This window comes from Alligator mississippiensis, chromosome 4 (assembly GCF_030867095.1).
Source record: "Alligator mississippiensis isolate rAllMis1 chromosome 4, rAllMis1, whole genome shotgun sequence".
NCBI lineage: Eukaryota > Metazoa > Chordata > Crocodylia > Alligatoridae > Alligator > Alligator mississippiensis.
In genome coordinates this window covers 619,145-633,136 of record NC_081827.1, presented here as the reverse complement: position 1 = coordinate 633,136, position 13,992 = coordinate 619,145, and the positions used below count along the sequence as shown (strand labels likewise).

Sequence of the window (13,992 nt, the reverse complement as noted above, 5' to 3'; positions counted from 1 at the left end):
CCGGGGGCAAGAAGGGCAAACCCCAGCGACGAGGAGGGGGAGTCGGGTCGCAGGAGCACTGCTGCCCATCTGCAGCGGGGAAGGCGACAGCAAGCGAAGGCCGTGGCTCGCCGCGTCCCAGGGCCTCGGCTGCCAGCAGGGACAGGGTCATTGCCTGCAGTGAGGATTTGGCTGGTTTGCATGGGAGATGCTGCTTTCCTGAGAGCCGGTCCTGGCCACTCAGGAACAGAGAGCGACGTCGGACCTCTACATCTGCCAGCCCCGGTGCTGGGTCGGCCCGGGGCTTCGCAGCTCGGGCTTTCTCTCTCCAATGTGCAGCAGAGCGCTCTCTCCATCCTTTCTTACAAGTTGAGTGTTTCGCAGTCCCAGGCTCGTGAGTGCCTTGATTTGAAGTCCCAGCTTGTACCCAGCTCCGTCGCTCGTCCGAGGACTGTGGCCTGTGCGCAGCACTGCCCGCCGGGCTGCATCAACCCTTGTAGCCATGTCATCTCCCACCCGCAGACCCCTCCACACCTCCTTGTCCGCTTCAGGATCAGAATCGCTGCCTTCCATGGGCTTGCTGGAGTCCTGTGTCCAGAAAGGACGTGGACAAGTTGGAGAGAGTCCAGTGGAGGGCAGTGAAAATGGTTTGGAGCTGGGGGACAGGACTGGTGCGGAGAGGCTGCGGGAACTGGGCTGATTTAGTCTGCAGAAGAGAAGACCGAGGGGGGTTGAATAGCAGCCTTCAGCTCCTTAAGTGCAGGGCCCAAAAGTGGACACAGGACTCCAGATGTGGCCTCACTGGTGCAGAATGAGGGGAAACGCTCCTACCAATGCAGCCCCGAATGCCGGTCGCCTTCTTGGCACCAAGGGCGCACTGCTGGCTCCTGTTCAGCTTCTTGTCCCGTCCCCCCAGGTCCTTTCTGCAGAGCTGCTGCCCAGCCCGTCACCCCCAGCCTGCACCGGTGCAGGGGATCGCTCCCTCCTCACGCAGGACTTGGCACTTGTCCGTGTCGAACCTCATGAGATTTCCTTTGGCCCAGTCCTCCCATTTGTTGCGGTCAGTCTGAATCCCTGGTTCCTGATCCTCTCTGCCTGCCTGACTCTCCATCCCCCTTTCAATGCACAGATAAGACCCTGGCTAGCCATATCCCCTGGGCCCACGTCTGGGCTCAGCTCCGATTCGGGACATCCTTAACCTGATGCAGCAGGAGCGTGCATTTGGGCCGCGGCGTCTGCGCCCAGCTGCGGGGAGCCGGGCCGGGAGGGCTGCAGGCCACGAGTACTCAGCTGGGGCTGCTGGTCCTAACTGGGCTGCACCAGTGAGCGACTGTATTGGGGATCAAGGACCCTGTTATTTAGGAAGGTGAGAGCAGCAGGCAAGGGCCTGTGGACGGCTGGGCTAGGGCCAGCTGCCTTGGAGCAAGCAGCCAGGGGCCACGGGGCTGGTCCCACTGCAGGGACAGGCGCCAGCACAGGGTGGGCCAAGCCCTCGGGTTCGGAGGCAGGGGAGGGAGCCCCTCGGACCAGGTTGGGGAGCGAGATGTTTTGGCAGCTCCAAGATAAGCCAATTCTGGATTGAGGGGTTTGGGATCAGCAGCGAAACCTGGGGAGAAGCCATAGCAATGGGGAGCGGGGCACAGAGGCAGGCATGGACCCCTCGACCAGCTGCTCCGCAGAGCGGACAACGGCATGAATCGTGGCGGCGATGTGTAATGAAAGGCCGTCTCTTGCAGCTGGGGTTGCGTCAAGGACATCGTGGAAATTGTGAGTCGGAAGGGACTCCGCGATGCACCCTCCGACCCGCGCAGAGGGGAGGGCACAGGGGCCGGGAGGTGTAGGTCAGCCAACCCCGCACACCCCACACGCACGAGGCAGGTCCTCGGTTGGGAAACGCAGGGAGCATGAAGCGGACATGCTTGGTGACCTGCTTTCTTCTTGCGCTTTGATCACCAGTTACTCAAAACGGCGGTGACAGGATTGCAACCGTAATAAGACGTGCACGCCCGGGGAAAAGTTGCACAAACAACCTTGGTTCTGGCATTTCCTGACTCCTGTTCCAGCTGAAATCCAGGGGCTGTGGATGCTCGGCACCTCTGGGACCGGGGCCACTCTGTCTCGTGCTGGGCCTGCCAAATCAGCCGCTGCTTTTGAAAATGCCTTTTCTGTCTAATGCACATGCGCAGTTTTCTGCATCCAGCACTTCTGCACAGCTCACCGCCATTGTATACCGTCACGCCAAATCCCAGCTAGACCCAGCAGCGTCACTCGCGTCCTGCTGTTTAACCCGGTCCCTCTCTGGGCTGTATTCCTCTTATGTAGGAGATGATCTTCGGTTTGGTCCTGATCCAGAACGGGCTGGGACTGGACACAGCTCATCTCCAGACTGATCTCGGACGTGCCCGCTGAGGCCAGCGCCCGGCTTGCCATTGCTTTGCAGCGTTCGGTCGTGGTTGTGGAGCCCACCTTCCTCCGCAGCGTGCGATCGGGTGATACAAGGGATGTTCAGCTCCTCCTCTGTTTAAGGGACGATGTGATGGTTGAGGTGCGGGAAAAGGTCCCCTGCAATGTGTAAGGGAAATGACAGTGCCTGTCTCGTCGGCTAAAGTGCACGTCAAGGTGACTAACTTGTGTTAATTAGCTCACATACCACTTTACCTCTGGTGCTGTAAAGTCCTTTCGACTGCTGTCAGCGGTCTCCAGGGTGACACACTGCGTGCCTGGTTGACTAACAGCTGCTGGCTCACACCGAGCATGAATCAGACTGTCTCCCTGTGCCACACCTGACCCCACACGCTCGTGGCACTCCCACCCGTGCCCCATGTTCGTGCTAGGGCGTTTGGTCGCGGTTTGGAGAGCAGAGGCTGGGACAGACTCTTGGCACTGAAGCATCGCTGCACGTGCAGCTGTGACAGCTGTGGAGAGGAGACTTGCCCGAGACTAGCAGGGTTTCCTAGCTGAGGTGTTTATTCCTTCCCAGCCGCTGAGAAGCCTCTTATCTTTTAAGAAACCCTACTGCTTGAACAGCCATTTTCCCCGAGTTGTTTCCAATTATCCTCCTAATGAGCCCTTTCAAGAGCCACCTCCAAAAACTCCTTGAAGAAGAGCTGTGACTTTGACCCTGGCCAGTCCTGCTCAACCTCTGCGTCTCCCCAGGGTCCGAGTCAATTGAAGTCAGGATCATAAGAGCAGCTCACTTGCTAACAAGGCTATTAAAGGAAACACGCATGCGACCACCTCAACATACAATTATACATTTTCCCTAAGCAATTAGCATCCAGAAACCGATAATTAGCTCGTGCAGCACATTACAGCAGAACCCAAACCAACCTCCTGCTTGCTGGAGAGCTTTCCTCCAGCCCCGGTGCTTTGTCACGACACTCCTCCCCGCCGTGGTCGGGTAGCAGGTGCCACGGTGTCGGTGCAAACGCGAACCCGGAAGAGATGCGCTAGACGGAGCCTGCTCTTGCAGGCCTTTATGCAAATGAGCCATCCTTGCACTTTGGAAGCAGCCTCGTTAGCTTCGGTGGGTGCAAGAGGAGCAGGTTCAGGCCTCCGGATTGCACGTGGTGGCAGGAGGACCCTGGCTCCCAATTCCTGCCCTTGTTGCACTTGCCAGGTTATATGGGTCCTCGTCTCAGATGTCTGGGTAGTGTCTCATGCACGCGAGGCTTTTCACCTGGAGCAAAGGGCTAATTTCTGTATTTGCTGCATCCAAATGCCATCGGGCGCAGCAGAAAGGAGCTGCCCAGGGAGGCTTTTCCAGACCTTGAATCGTTCCCGTCGCTCTTTTCTGAGCCCTTGCCAATGGGTCAACGTTGGCTTTGAAGTGGGAACGCTGGAACCGGGCGCATCGTCCAGGGATGGTCTCACTAGTACCACACGCCAAGGGAAAACCGGCCCCTTATGGCTTCGTCTTGTTCCCTTGCTAGTTAGCCCCAGCTGCAAGTTAGTCCTTTTAGAGGCAGCGTTGCATCAAGACCTCCTGCTCCGCTGGGGTCCACTTTGACTCACGAGTCCTTTCCACATCACTGCTTTCCAGGAGACCGTCCCCGTGCTGCCAACACGACTTGGTGCTCGGCCTGAGAGCCGTGCCCTTGCACTGAGTTAAGTTAAAACGCTGAGCGCAGCTCCCCAGGCAGCCCAAGCATCTCTGGAGAACTGGCTTAATTGTTATTATTTACCGCCCTACTGGTATTTGTGTCCTCTGCAGATTTTACCAGCAACCGCTTTAGGTTTTCTTCCAGGTCACCAGCAAAGGTATTGAGTAGCCCTGGGCTGGGGTGGGAAACCTGCAGTCTCCTTAGGAAAAACAGCCCTATTGGGTCAGACCCCACGGTTCGTAGTTGCCGTTTTGGGCTTTGCACAGTGCTCGTCTCTAAAGTCAGAAGTGGGGCAGGACGAAGCTAGACCCAAATTCAAGCGGGGAGAGGATGCGCGGTGGGAGTCCACTTCCCACATCTTGGCACCTGGTGGGACATCGGGCACGGTCCAGCGGGGCAGGAGGAGAGGAAAGCTGTGAACTCGGCCTGGGGGACGGACAGGGTTTGCGCTCTGTACCAGCATCCGAGGAAGGGTCTGATTCCTTGTCTGCGGTCGCTCCGACGGGGTGCCGGACACAGGCGGACGGAGGCTTAGGCGCCGCTGTGAACTCGGGCCCTTGGAGCCAGGCTCCACGTCCACGTGATTAAAACTGATCTGAGAGCAAGTGCATCAAGTTGCTATGACAACATGAGTTACAGCAGACTGAAATGTCTATATTTTGAACATACGAGATTCTTCTCTTGAGCCAAGCATGTGAGTGCACGGCGGGGCTGGTCCGTGCTCCCCGGGCATCGAAACGGGGAGGAAGAGAGCCCTGAAACCTGTCTCGGTGTGGGGCAAGGAGCCCTTCCCCCCTGGGCCCACGGGCTTCCCTGCCGCCTGTCGCGTACATAGTTCGGCTGTGTTCGGGGCTCACTTTGAAGTGTGCAAGTTACTATGGAAATAGGGACAGGACAAGGAGCGGAGCCCGGGGCGTGTGTGAACGCAGACTACAGGCAGTGCACCTCGGTGAGCAGGATCACACCACTTCTCCAGGCTTCCCCAGAGAGTAGAGAGCTCGTTATCAGCTCATTAGCTGACACACATTACCACACTTTAAGCACCACTCAGCAACCAGTGTAGACAGGCTTAACACCTTTAACAGCCCGTGACCACATGCGGAGTTGCTCTGGGACAGCAAACCTCGAGGCAAGGAGGCAGAGATCACCGGTGTGGGGCAGGTGTCACGAACGAGGGGCTGTTCGGGGAACAAATGATGCTGGTTTGGAAATGTCCAGAAATCTGGCGAGGGGAGATTCACCTGCCTGCAAACAGCCGAGTTATGAGGTTGCAGCTTTTTTCCTCGCGGCAGCTCCGGGTTTTCCCAGATGGTTGTGAGCTGGTCACGGTCCGGGATAGGCTGCCTGCTCGCACGGACCGCAGCCTGCCGACCAACGTTAGCAGGGTTAAATTGCGTCCACGCTGGGTCTGAAATGTGCCCGCAGACGTGCTTCAGAAAAACACCTGTTTTGCTAGTCTGGACAAGGCTGACGGTGCTTCTGCTGCCGTCTCCACCCCCAGCAGTGTGGTCTGCACGGTGCCCAGGACACTCATCGCCGCCGCTGAGGCTACCTCCTTGTGATTTCTTCTCCACCCGAGGGCACGTGGGATGTCAGGACAGGAGATGGACCTGGCTCAGATCAAAGCACACAATCTCCGTGTTCCTTCAGGAGCTTTCCCTCCCCCTTCCCAGCCCGGCACTGCCCTGGGACCCTGCTCCTTCATCACCTATTTCCAGCCCCAAAAGGATTGTGTACAACTTGCTTTGTAGTGTGATGCACTGTTGGTCCCTAATGGGTCTCTCTGGGCTTGGGGTTTTGCACTGATGGTCACTAATTGGGCTCTCTGCGGTTGAGTTATTGCAGTAGCGGTTTCTAACAGGGCTCTCTGGGCTTGGGTTTTGCATTGATGGTCACTAACGGGGCTCTCTGGGCTTGGGGTTTTGCACTGTTAGTTTCTAATGGGGCTCTCCGGGCTTGGGGTTTTGCACTGATGGTCACTAACTGGGCTCTCTAGGCTTGAGTTATTGCAGTAGCAGTTTCTAACAGGGCTCTCTGGGCTTGGGTTTTGCACTGTTAGTTTCTAACGGAGCTCTCCGGGCTTGAGGTTTTGCACTGATGGTTACTAATTGGGCTCTCTAGGCTTGAGTTATTGCAGTAGCAGTTTCTAACAGAGCTCTCTGGGCTTGGGGTTTTGCACTGATGGTCAGTAGTGGGGCTCTCTGGGCTTGGGTTTTGCACTGATGGTCACTAACAGGGCTCTCTGTGCTTGGGGTTTTGCACTGATGGGCAGTAGTGGGGCTCTCTGGGCTTGGGGTTTTGCACTGATGGGCAGTAGTGGGGCTCTCTGGGCTTGGGTTTTGCACTGATGGTCACTAACAGGGCTCTCTGTGCTTGGGGTTTTGCACTGATGGGCAGTAGTGGGGTTCTCTGGGCTTGGGTTTTGCACTGATGGTCACTAACAGGGCTCTCTGTGCTGGGGGTTTTGCACTGATGGTCAGTAGTGGGGCTCTCTGGGCTTGGGTTTTGCACTGATGGTCAGTAGTGGGGCTCTCTGTGCTTGGGTTTTGCACTGATGGTCAGTACTGGGGCTCTCTGTGCTTGGGGTTTTGCACTGATGGTCAATAGTGGGGCTCTATGCTTGGGGTTTTGCACTGATGGTCAGTACTGGGGCTCTCTGTGCTTGGGGTTTTGCACTGCTGGTCAATAGTGGGGCTCTCTGGGCTTGGGGTTTTGCACTGCTGGTCACCAGCGGGGCTCTCTGGGCTTGGGTTATTGCACGGTCAGTCACTGACGGGTTCTCTGTGCTTGTGTTTCTTGCAGTGCCTTTTAGAGAAACCCCCAGCTACACGAAGAGGAGACGGATCACGGGTGCCGGCGGCCTCTCCTCCCCGCGCCTGCTGCAGCGCTCCGCCAGCGACAACAACTTGAAAGCCGAGAGCCGCCCGTCGTACTCGCCAGTGCCCTCGCTCCGCAGCCTGCCCCCACAGCTGCTGGCGCAGATGCAGGAAGCGGCTGTCGGGGTGGGAGTGGGGGACAGTAGCCTGGCGAGCACGGGCAGCTCCCGGAGCGCGCACAGCCGCTCCCCGTCTCTGCAGCGCGTGCAGGAAGAGAGGGAGGTCGACATTCACACTCTCAGGAGAAGCAGCCGCGCAAGGGCCAGGTAAGCGAGGCCGTGGGGAGGAGGGAGAAAGGAAGCTCGCGGCTTGCCCTGCAGCCCCTTGCTGTCCCTGGCTGAGTTGGGAGCGGGCAGGAAGGGGCTGCTGGGTGGCGTCTGGGGTCCTCACCTGGGTCCGGCCCCGGAAAACCGATGTCCTGCTGCACCCTCCTCTTCGTCAGCTGTTCCCGTCAAATGGGGCTTGGGCTTTGGCTCGCCCAGCGAGCGGCACGGCCGCCCCGGCGGTGTCGGTGTCACCGGGAAGCCCCGGCCCCCTTCGTCTCTCCGGGGCCGCGGGCACCTCGAGGACCCCATTTGACCGAGGAACTAGGGGGTGTGACGGCCCAGCACAGTGCCCTGGTCTCGGAGGCTCTGCATCTCTCTCGTCAAGCACCTCGGGGAGCGGGCACTGTCCTTGGCGCTGACCGCTCGCGTCCGGCCTGGTTCTCAGCGGGACGCAACCGGGGTTCGTTTCCTTTCTCTCCTCCACGACTCCCCTGTCCCGGTCTAATTCTGCGCACCGGGAAGCCTGCGGGTACCTCGGTTGTGTTGCCGAGCATGTTGTTGCTGGCCCAACGAAGCGTATCTCGAGATCTGCTGCTTGGAGGTAGCCGTTGCAGACAGACCAGTGTCCAAAGTGAGCGGACTGACTTCCCGGCCGGGCTCGTCCCTCTGCCTCCGGCTGTGTCCCGAAGGACCCGTGGCCAGCCACGGGCCCTGTGTGTGTGGAGCGCTCTAGTGGGAGCTCTGCCACCTCTCCGTGCCGGACGAGTGGAGATCCTGGCGCGAGAGTGCGTGTCCAGGCACATAGCCATCACTTGGGTCACACGGGAGAGCTGCCAGCACGCTGCTGGCGTTTTGTTTCGGAGAGCTTTATTGAATCAAGTACACGGGAACAAAGTGATGCATGTTTTCTCCTATGGCTTCCCCATCACACATTGACCTTGCAGGGCATGTCTTCAGGTCTCATTGGCGAGTAGTTTTATTTGTAAAGGGGGAAGACAGGATGCTGGAAGATCCTGGCCTTCGGTTAAGGACAGAACAGTCTGTGTCAGACCAGCTCTTCTTGCCTGAAGAGAAGTCTTCCCTCTCTGACATGCTTCAGGGTTGTTTTAAATAATAAATAAGTAGAAAAGACTTACTAACGGGTGGTGGCAACTGCCTTGTCTCTTCAGAAAGCTTAGGGAAATAACTAGAAGGTAAGTTTTGAATGAGTCAAAAACTGGGTAGGAGGCAGAAAAAGAGTAAAAGTAAGTGGTCATTTTTTATCACATAGGAAGGTGAAGAGCTCATGAGTCACTGCTAGGTTCAGGCTCGTTTGCTGCACTTATCTGGGCAAAGGGGTGAGCAGCGAGGTGGCACAACGTGTGACTCACAAAAGTACGGAAATTAGTCAGGACCAAACAGAGCCACAATGAACTTGTTGAAAGTCTAAACCATTTGGAGGACGGGGGATGTGTCATCAAATACAGGGTAGCGTGAATACATGTACAGGTCAGTGAAAAGGTCGAGGGTGTGGGTGGTCTAGATGCCAGCGGTGAGTTAAGGTCGGGAGCTGAAGACAGGAATTGAGACACCGGCCGAAGGTCAGGAGACACCGGCTGCGATGCTGACCACCCATGGAGCAAGTGCAGATACTATAGCAGCTGTCCGTCCCACACGTGGTTATCGTGGCCCATTGCAAGGGCTTGCTTACCTGGTCATTGCTTATGAGAGTAACTCTGGCCCGGGAGGATGGCTAAGGAGAGCAACCCTGGCGGTACTGCACGCCGGAGAGAAGCCTCTGAGCTGCTCCCACACGTGTCTAGGTTTGCAGTTCATTGCCTCAGCGAGGGAAGGACCCGGGCTGTCATCCCAGACAGCTCAGTGGAGACCTGCTCAGCCTGCGGGTCGAAAAGCCAACCCAAGGGCCGAGAACTGCATGGGAAAATGTAATGATGCCTCTGGAAAGCCGCGGTGTGGCCTCCTCCGGGCACCCCGTCTGCAGCAGGACGCGTGGGCTCGCAGGGCTGGGGGCAGAGGAAAGCAAAGGGAACGATCGGGGCTGGGAAATCTCGTCTGAGAGAGGCTGAGGAGGCTGGGATGGTTTCCTTAGAAACAAGATGAGCGAGAGGGACACAATAAAAGTGTTAAAATAGTAGATGGGATAGAAGAGGGAAACGGGGACCTGCTGTTCTCCCTGTCTCATCGCACAAGGAGAAGGTTCATGCCGTGTAATTAAAAGCTGACAAATACAGAAAAGGAAATGCTTTTTGCACACAACGTGTAATTAGCTTCGGAACTCGTCGAAGTCGGTGAGATCGTAAGGCTCGGAGCAGGGTCGGACGTGATACGAGCAGCAGGAACGTCCGTCGCTTGTGCGGTTAATGATAGTACAAATGTTGGAAACGTTTTCAAAATGATCCGAAGCGTCCAGTGCTGCAAAGCGATGCAGTCCGCGTGCCGGTGACGTGGACCCTGCGCCCGATGCATCGCCTGCGTTCCCGAGTAGTGCGCGAGGGGCTGGCCTGGGGAGCGGTGGGTGCAAAGGTTTAGGAGGTGGATCGGGCGCAGGGTCCGTGTCGTGGGGAGGCGCCCAGGGACCCCTCCAAGAAGCAAAGCCAAAGATCGGAGCCCGTGGAAACCCATGTCTTCTGCCTGCTTCAGGGCGTGGGTAGCTCTGGGTGCTCGGGGCCGGTTGTATTTCTCCTATTCGAGTGCTTGCATTGCATTTTGCTGAGTATCTGTGTCCTTGTGAGGCACCTGGACCTCGTGGGTGGGCTTCAGGGAGAGGAGCTATGGGGAGGATTGTGAGGCTGTCCCATTCACTAGGCCTAGGGCAGGCAAAACACATAGGGTGCATTGGCCCAAATGCTTATTTTCAAAACAGGAATGACCTCGAGAATATTGTGCCGGGCTCTGAGAAGATGCCTTCTCCCCATAACTACTGTTAGGAGAACAAACAAGATCCTTGGTGAATTAAACCAAGGTTAACGTGGTCCCCATTTTCAAGAAGGGGAGGAAGGAGGACCCAGGCAACTATAGGCCAGTCAGTCTCACCTCCATCCTTGGTAAAGTCTTTGAAAAAATTATCAAGGCTCACATTTGTGAGAGCCCGGCAGGACAAATTATGCTGAGGGGAAACCAGCACGGGTTCGTGGTGGGCAGATCGTGCCTGACCAATCTAGTCTCTTTTATGACCAGGTTACGAAACGCCTGGATGCAGGAGGAGGGGTGGATGTCGTATACTTAGACTTCAGGAAGGCCTTCGATACGGTATCCCACCCCATACTGGTGAACAAGTTAAGAGGCTGTGACTGGGATGACTACACAGTCCGGTGGGTGGCGAATTGGCTAGAGGGTCGCACCCAGAGAGTCGTGGTGGATGGGTCGGTCTCGACCTGGAAGGGTGTGGGCAGTGGGGTCCCGCAGGGCTCAGTCCTTGGACCGATACTCTTTAATGTCTTCATCAGTGACTTGGACGAGGGAGTCAAATGTACTCTGTCCAAGTTTGCAGATGACACAAAGCTATGGGGAGAAGTGGACACTCCGGAGGGCAGGGAACAGCTGCAGGCAGACCTGGACAGGTTGGACAAGTGGGCAGAAAACAACAGGATGCAGTTCAACAAGGAGAAATGCAAAGTGCTGCACCTAGGGAGGAAAAATGTCCAGCACACCTACAGCCTAGGGAATGACCTGCTGGGTGGCACAGAGGTGGAAAGGGATCTTGGAGTCCTAGTGGACTCCAAGATGAACATGAGCCGGCAATGTGACGAAGCCATCAGAAAAGCCAATGGCACTTTATCGTGCATCAGCAGATGCATGACGAATAGGTCCAGGGAGGTGATACTTCCCCTCTATCGGGCGCTGGTCAGACCGCAGTTGGAGTACTGCGTGCAATTCTGGGCGCCGCACTTCAAGAAGGATGTGGATAACCTGGAGAGGGTCCAGAGAAGGGCCACTCGTATGGTCAAGGACCTGCAGACCAAGCCCTACGAGGAGAGACTAGAGAACCTGGACCTTTTCAGCCTCCGCAAGAGAAGGTTGAGAGGCGACCTTGTGGCTGCCTATAAGTTCATCACGGGGGCACAGAAGGGAATTGGTGAGGATTTATTCACCAAGGCGCCCCCGGGGGTTACAAGAAACAATGGCCACAAGCTAGCAGAGAGCAGATTTAGAGTGGACATTAGGAAGAACTTCTTCACAGTTCGAGTGGCCAAGGTCTGGAACGGGCTCCCAAGGGAGGTGGTGCTCTCCCCTACCCTGGGGGTCTTCAAGAGGAGGTTAGATGAGTATCTAGCTGGGGTCATCTACACCCAGCACTCTTTCCTGCTTATGCAGGGGGTCGGACTTGATGATCTATTGAGGTCCCTTCCGACCCTAACATCTATGAATCTATAAAGGAAGTGGTAGAAAACGAAGGCTGATGTATCAGACAACTGGAGGTCTTCCTCGGCCCTTGTGTCCTGTTAGGCTACCTCCCCGGTCAGTGGTTAAAGGCATGTATTTTATGTAGGTAGACTCCAGTATGAGGGTTGTCTGCGCGGTCCCATAGATCATTGTGTGCTGTTGCCATGATACAGTTTAAATCTACAAAGCAATGATTTAGTTTGGAAAGCAAGGGATGAAAACAGTGAAAGCAGAGAAAAAGGTCATGAGTGCCTCGTTTTAACCCCTTCTCACACCCAAAATAAATGATGCAGGGATGCCTGGTACATAGTGGGCACGACTACACGAGATGCTTAATGTGCATTAGACTGATTAACTGCACGTTACAGTGTCATGGCAAACACTGTGCTATTAGGCTAATGCGCTGTAGTGTTAGTCTGCTGCACATTAACTATCATGAAAGAAGTGTGCGTTCATGCCGATATGCACTAGGGCAACCAACGGTGCATGTATTAGTACTTCCTTTTGCAAGTACAACATTTAATGCACAATAAGCACTGCACATGAATGGATGTGTAGACGCGCCCAGTTAGCACTGCAGACTAACACTGTTATGGCCTAGTTGGGACCCAAGGATAGAGCCTCGGGTTCACCTCTTTTTGTTAACGTGTGAGAGTCGCACAGCCTTGTCCAGACTAACATGATGCATGCATTGGCTACCAACGTTTTTTCTAGCATGGGCACATCCTTTGAGGGGCTATTTCGTCTCCGCAGCTCTTGTCAAACATGAACTGATTAAGCCCAGAGGTTATAGCGCACAGACACGTGAGCACGGTCTCCCAACTCGATGGCAGCGCAACGGACAGAGAGCGTCCTGCTTCTCCGAGTCCTAAGTGCCCTGTCGTTGAGTGCAATGTGGCTGCAAGGCTGCAGCCAGAAATGCAAAGGCCGTAGCAGTTATATAGTTGCCTTAAACAAACTTTCTGAAACACTATAACAGCATGCCAACTCTATGTCACCGAGCCGTGGCACAATGCTTACTGATGACCGCACCCGCGCAGTAATTATAGTTCCACGCATTGGGTCAGAAAACTTAAAACTCAGCTAGTGAGGGAGAGCCTAACTGTCCCAGGCTGAGTGGCTCCAGCAGGTCAGCTCACACTGCCAAAAAGCCCCTCTCTCACTGTTTTATTCATCTAGATTTTGCATTATCTCGTCTTGTAAGTTCCAAAAACCAATCAGATTTAGCCCAAACTTTCTACACGCATTCATCTGGCTATTCCTCATGCACAAAACCTCTTCTTTGCCCGTTCCTGGTGACTTTCACTCACCTTTTCTCCTACAGTGGCATATCTATGCCATATGACACAATGCACAACGGGCTGGATCCTCGTGCTCAGCGAGTAGTCATCAGTGGCTCACTCAATGTCTAGTTGGGAAGAGGTATCAAACTGGGTTCCCCAGGGGTCTTTTTTGACGCCGGTGCTGTTTAGCATCTTCGTTAATGATTTGGTGGATGGGATTGAATGCACAGTTAGCAAACTGTAGGTTACACCAAGTTGAGGGGAGTTGCAGGCACCCTGGAGGGCCAGGCTAGGATCCAGAATGACCTGGATGGACTGGAGAAATCAACTGAATAAAATTTACCAAGATTAAGGATCTAGTCTCACACTTGGAGGTGGAATAATTGCACGTACAAATACAGGCTGGGGGATGACTGGCCGGGCTGCAGTGCTTCAGAGAAGGACCTGGGCGTTGCAGTAGACCATGAACCGAATGCGCCAACGTTGCGCTCCTGTTGCAGGAAGAGGAGCAGCCTCCTGGGGTGCATGACGAGGAGGGTCCCTTGCAAGCCCAGGGCAGTGATTCTTTTGTCCTATTCGGCATGAGAGAGGCCTGCCCTGGACACTTCAAAAAGGCTGTGGACAGTGTGGGAAGAGTCCAGCGCGGAGTGACAACCATGGCTAGAGGCCGGGGAAGCAGGACTGGCGAGGAAGGGCTGGGGTGAGTGAGGTGGAGAAGAGAAAACTGATGAGGGGTGGGATTTGATGACAGTCCTCAGGTACGTGAAGGGCGATGACGGAGAGGATGGAGATGGTCTTTTCTCTGAGTACCTTCTCAGTGGTCGGTAGCTAACGTCCGTCACATCTGGCTTATTTCTTCTCTCATCTTCCCTCCGTGGTGGGGCTGGGTGTGCAGCACAGTGCTTTGTGGGGGTTCACACGAGTAGGTGCCTTCTGCTCCGTGTCCCTGTGGGCAAAGGCAGGTAGAGGATCACTCCTGGCCAAGTTGTAGAGAAGTTTTGTGTTGTTCCCCGTCTCAGACCTGTCCCCAAGGCGCCCCGTCTCTGGAGCAGACCCGCCTTGCCCGGGACAGTGCGCGGCCCTGGGACCAGGGGAGAGGGGC

General features: G+C 55.7%; 1 protein-coding gene across 4 annotated transcripts in view; it reads left to right on the top strand.

Moving 5' to 3' along the window:
- SHANK3 (SH3 and multiple ankyrin repeat domains 3) overlaps positions 1 to 13,992 on the top strand; it is a 534,820-nt gene that overhangs the window by 176,505 nt on the left and 344,323 nt on the right. For all 4 annotated transcript variants that reach the window (XM_059725576.1, XM_059725575.1, XM_059725577.1 and 1 more), the window contains one exon: positions 6,885 to 7,224. In XM_059725576.1, the coding sequence (XP_059581559.1) occupies positions 6,885 to 7,224 (340 nt within the window). The remainder of the gene's footprint in view (positions 1 to 6,884; positions 7,225 to 13,992) is intronic.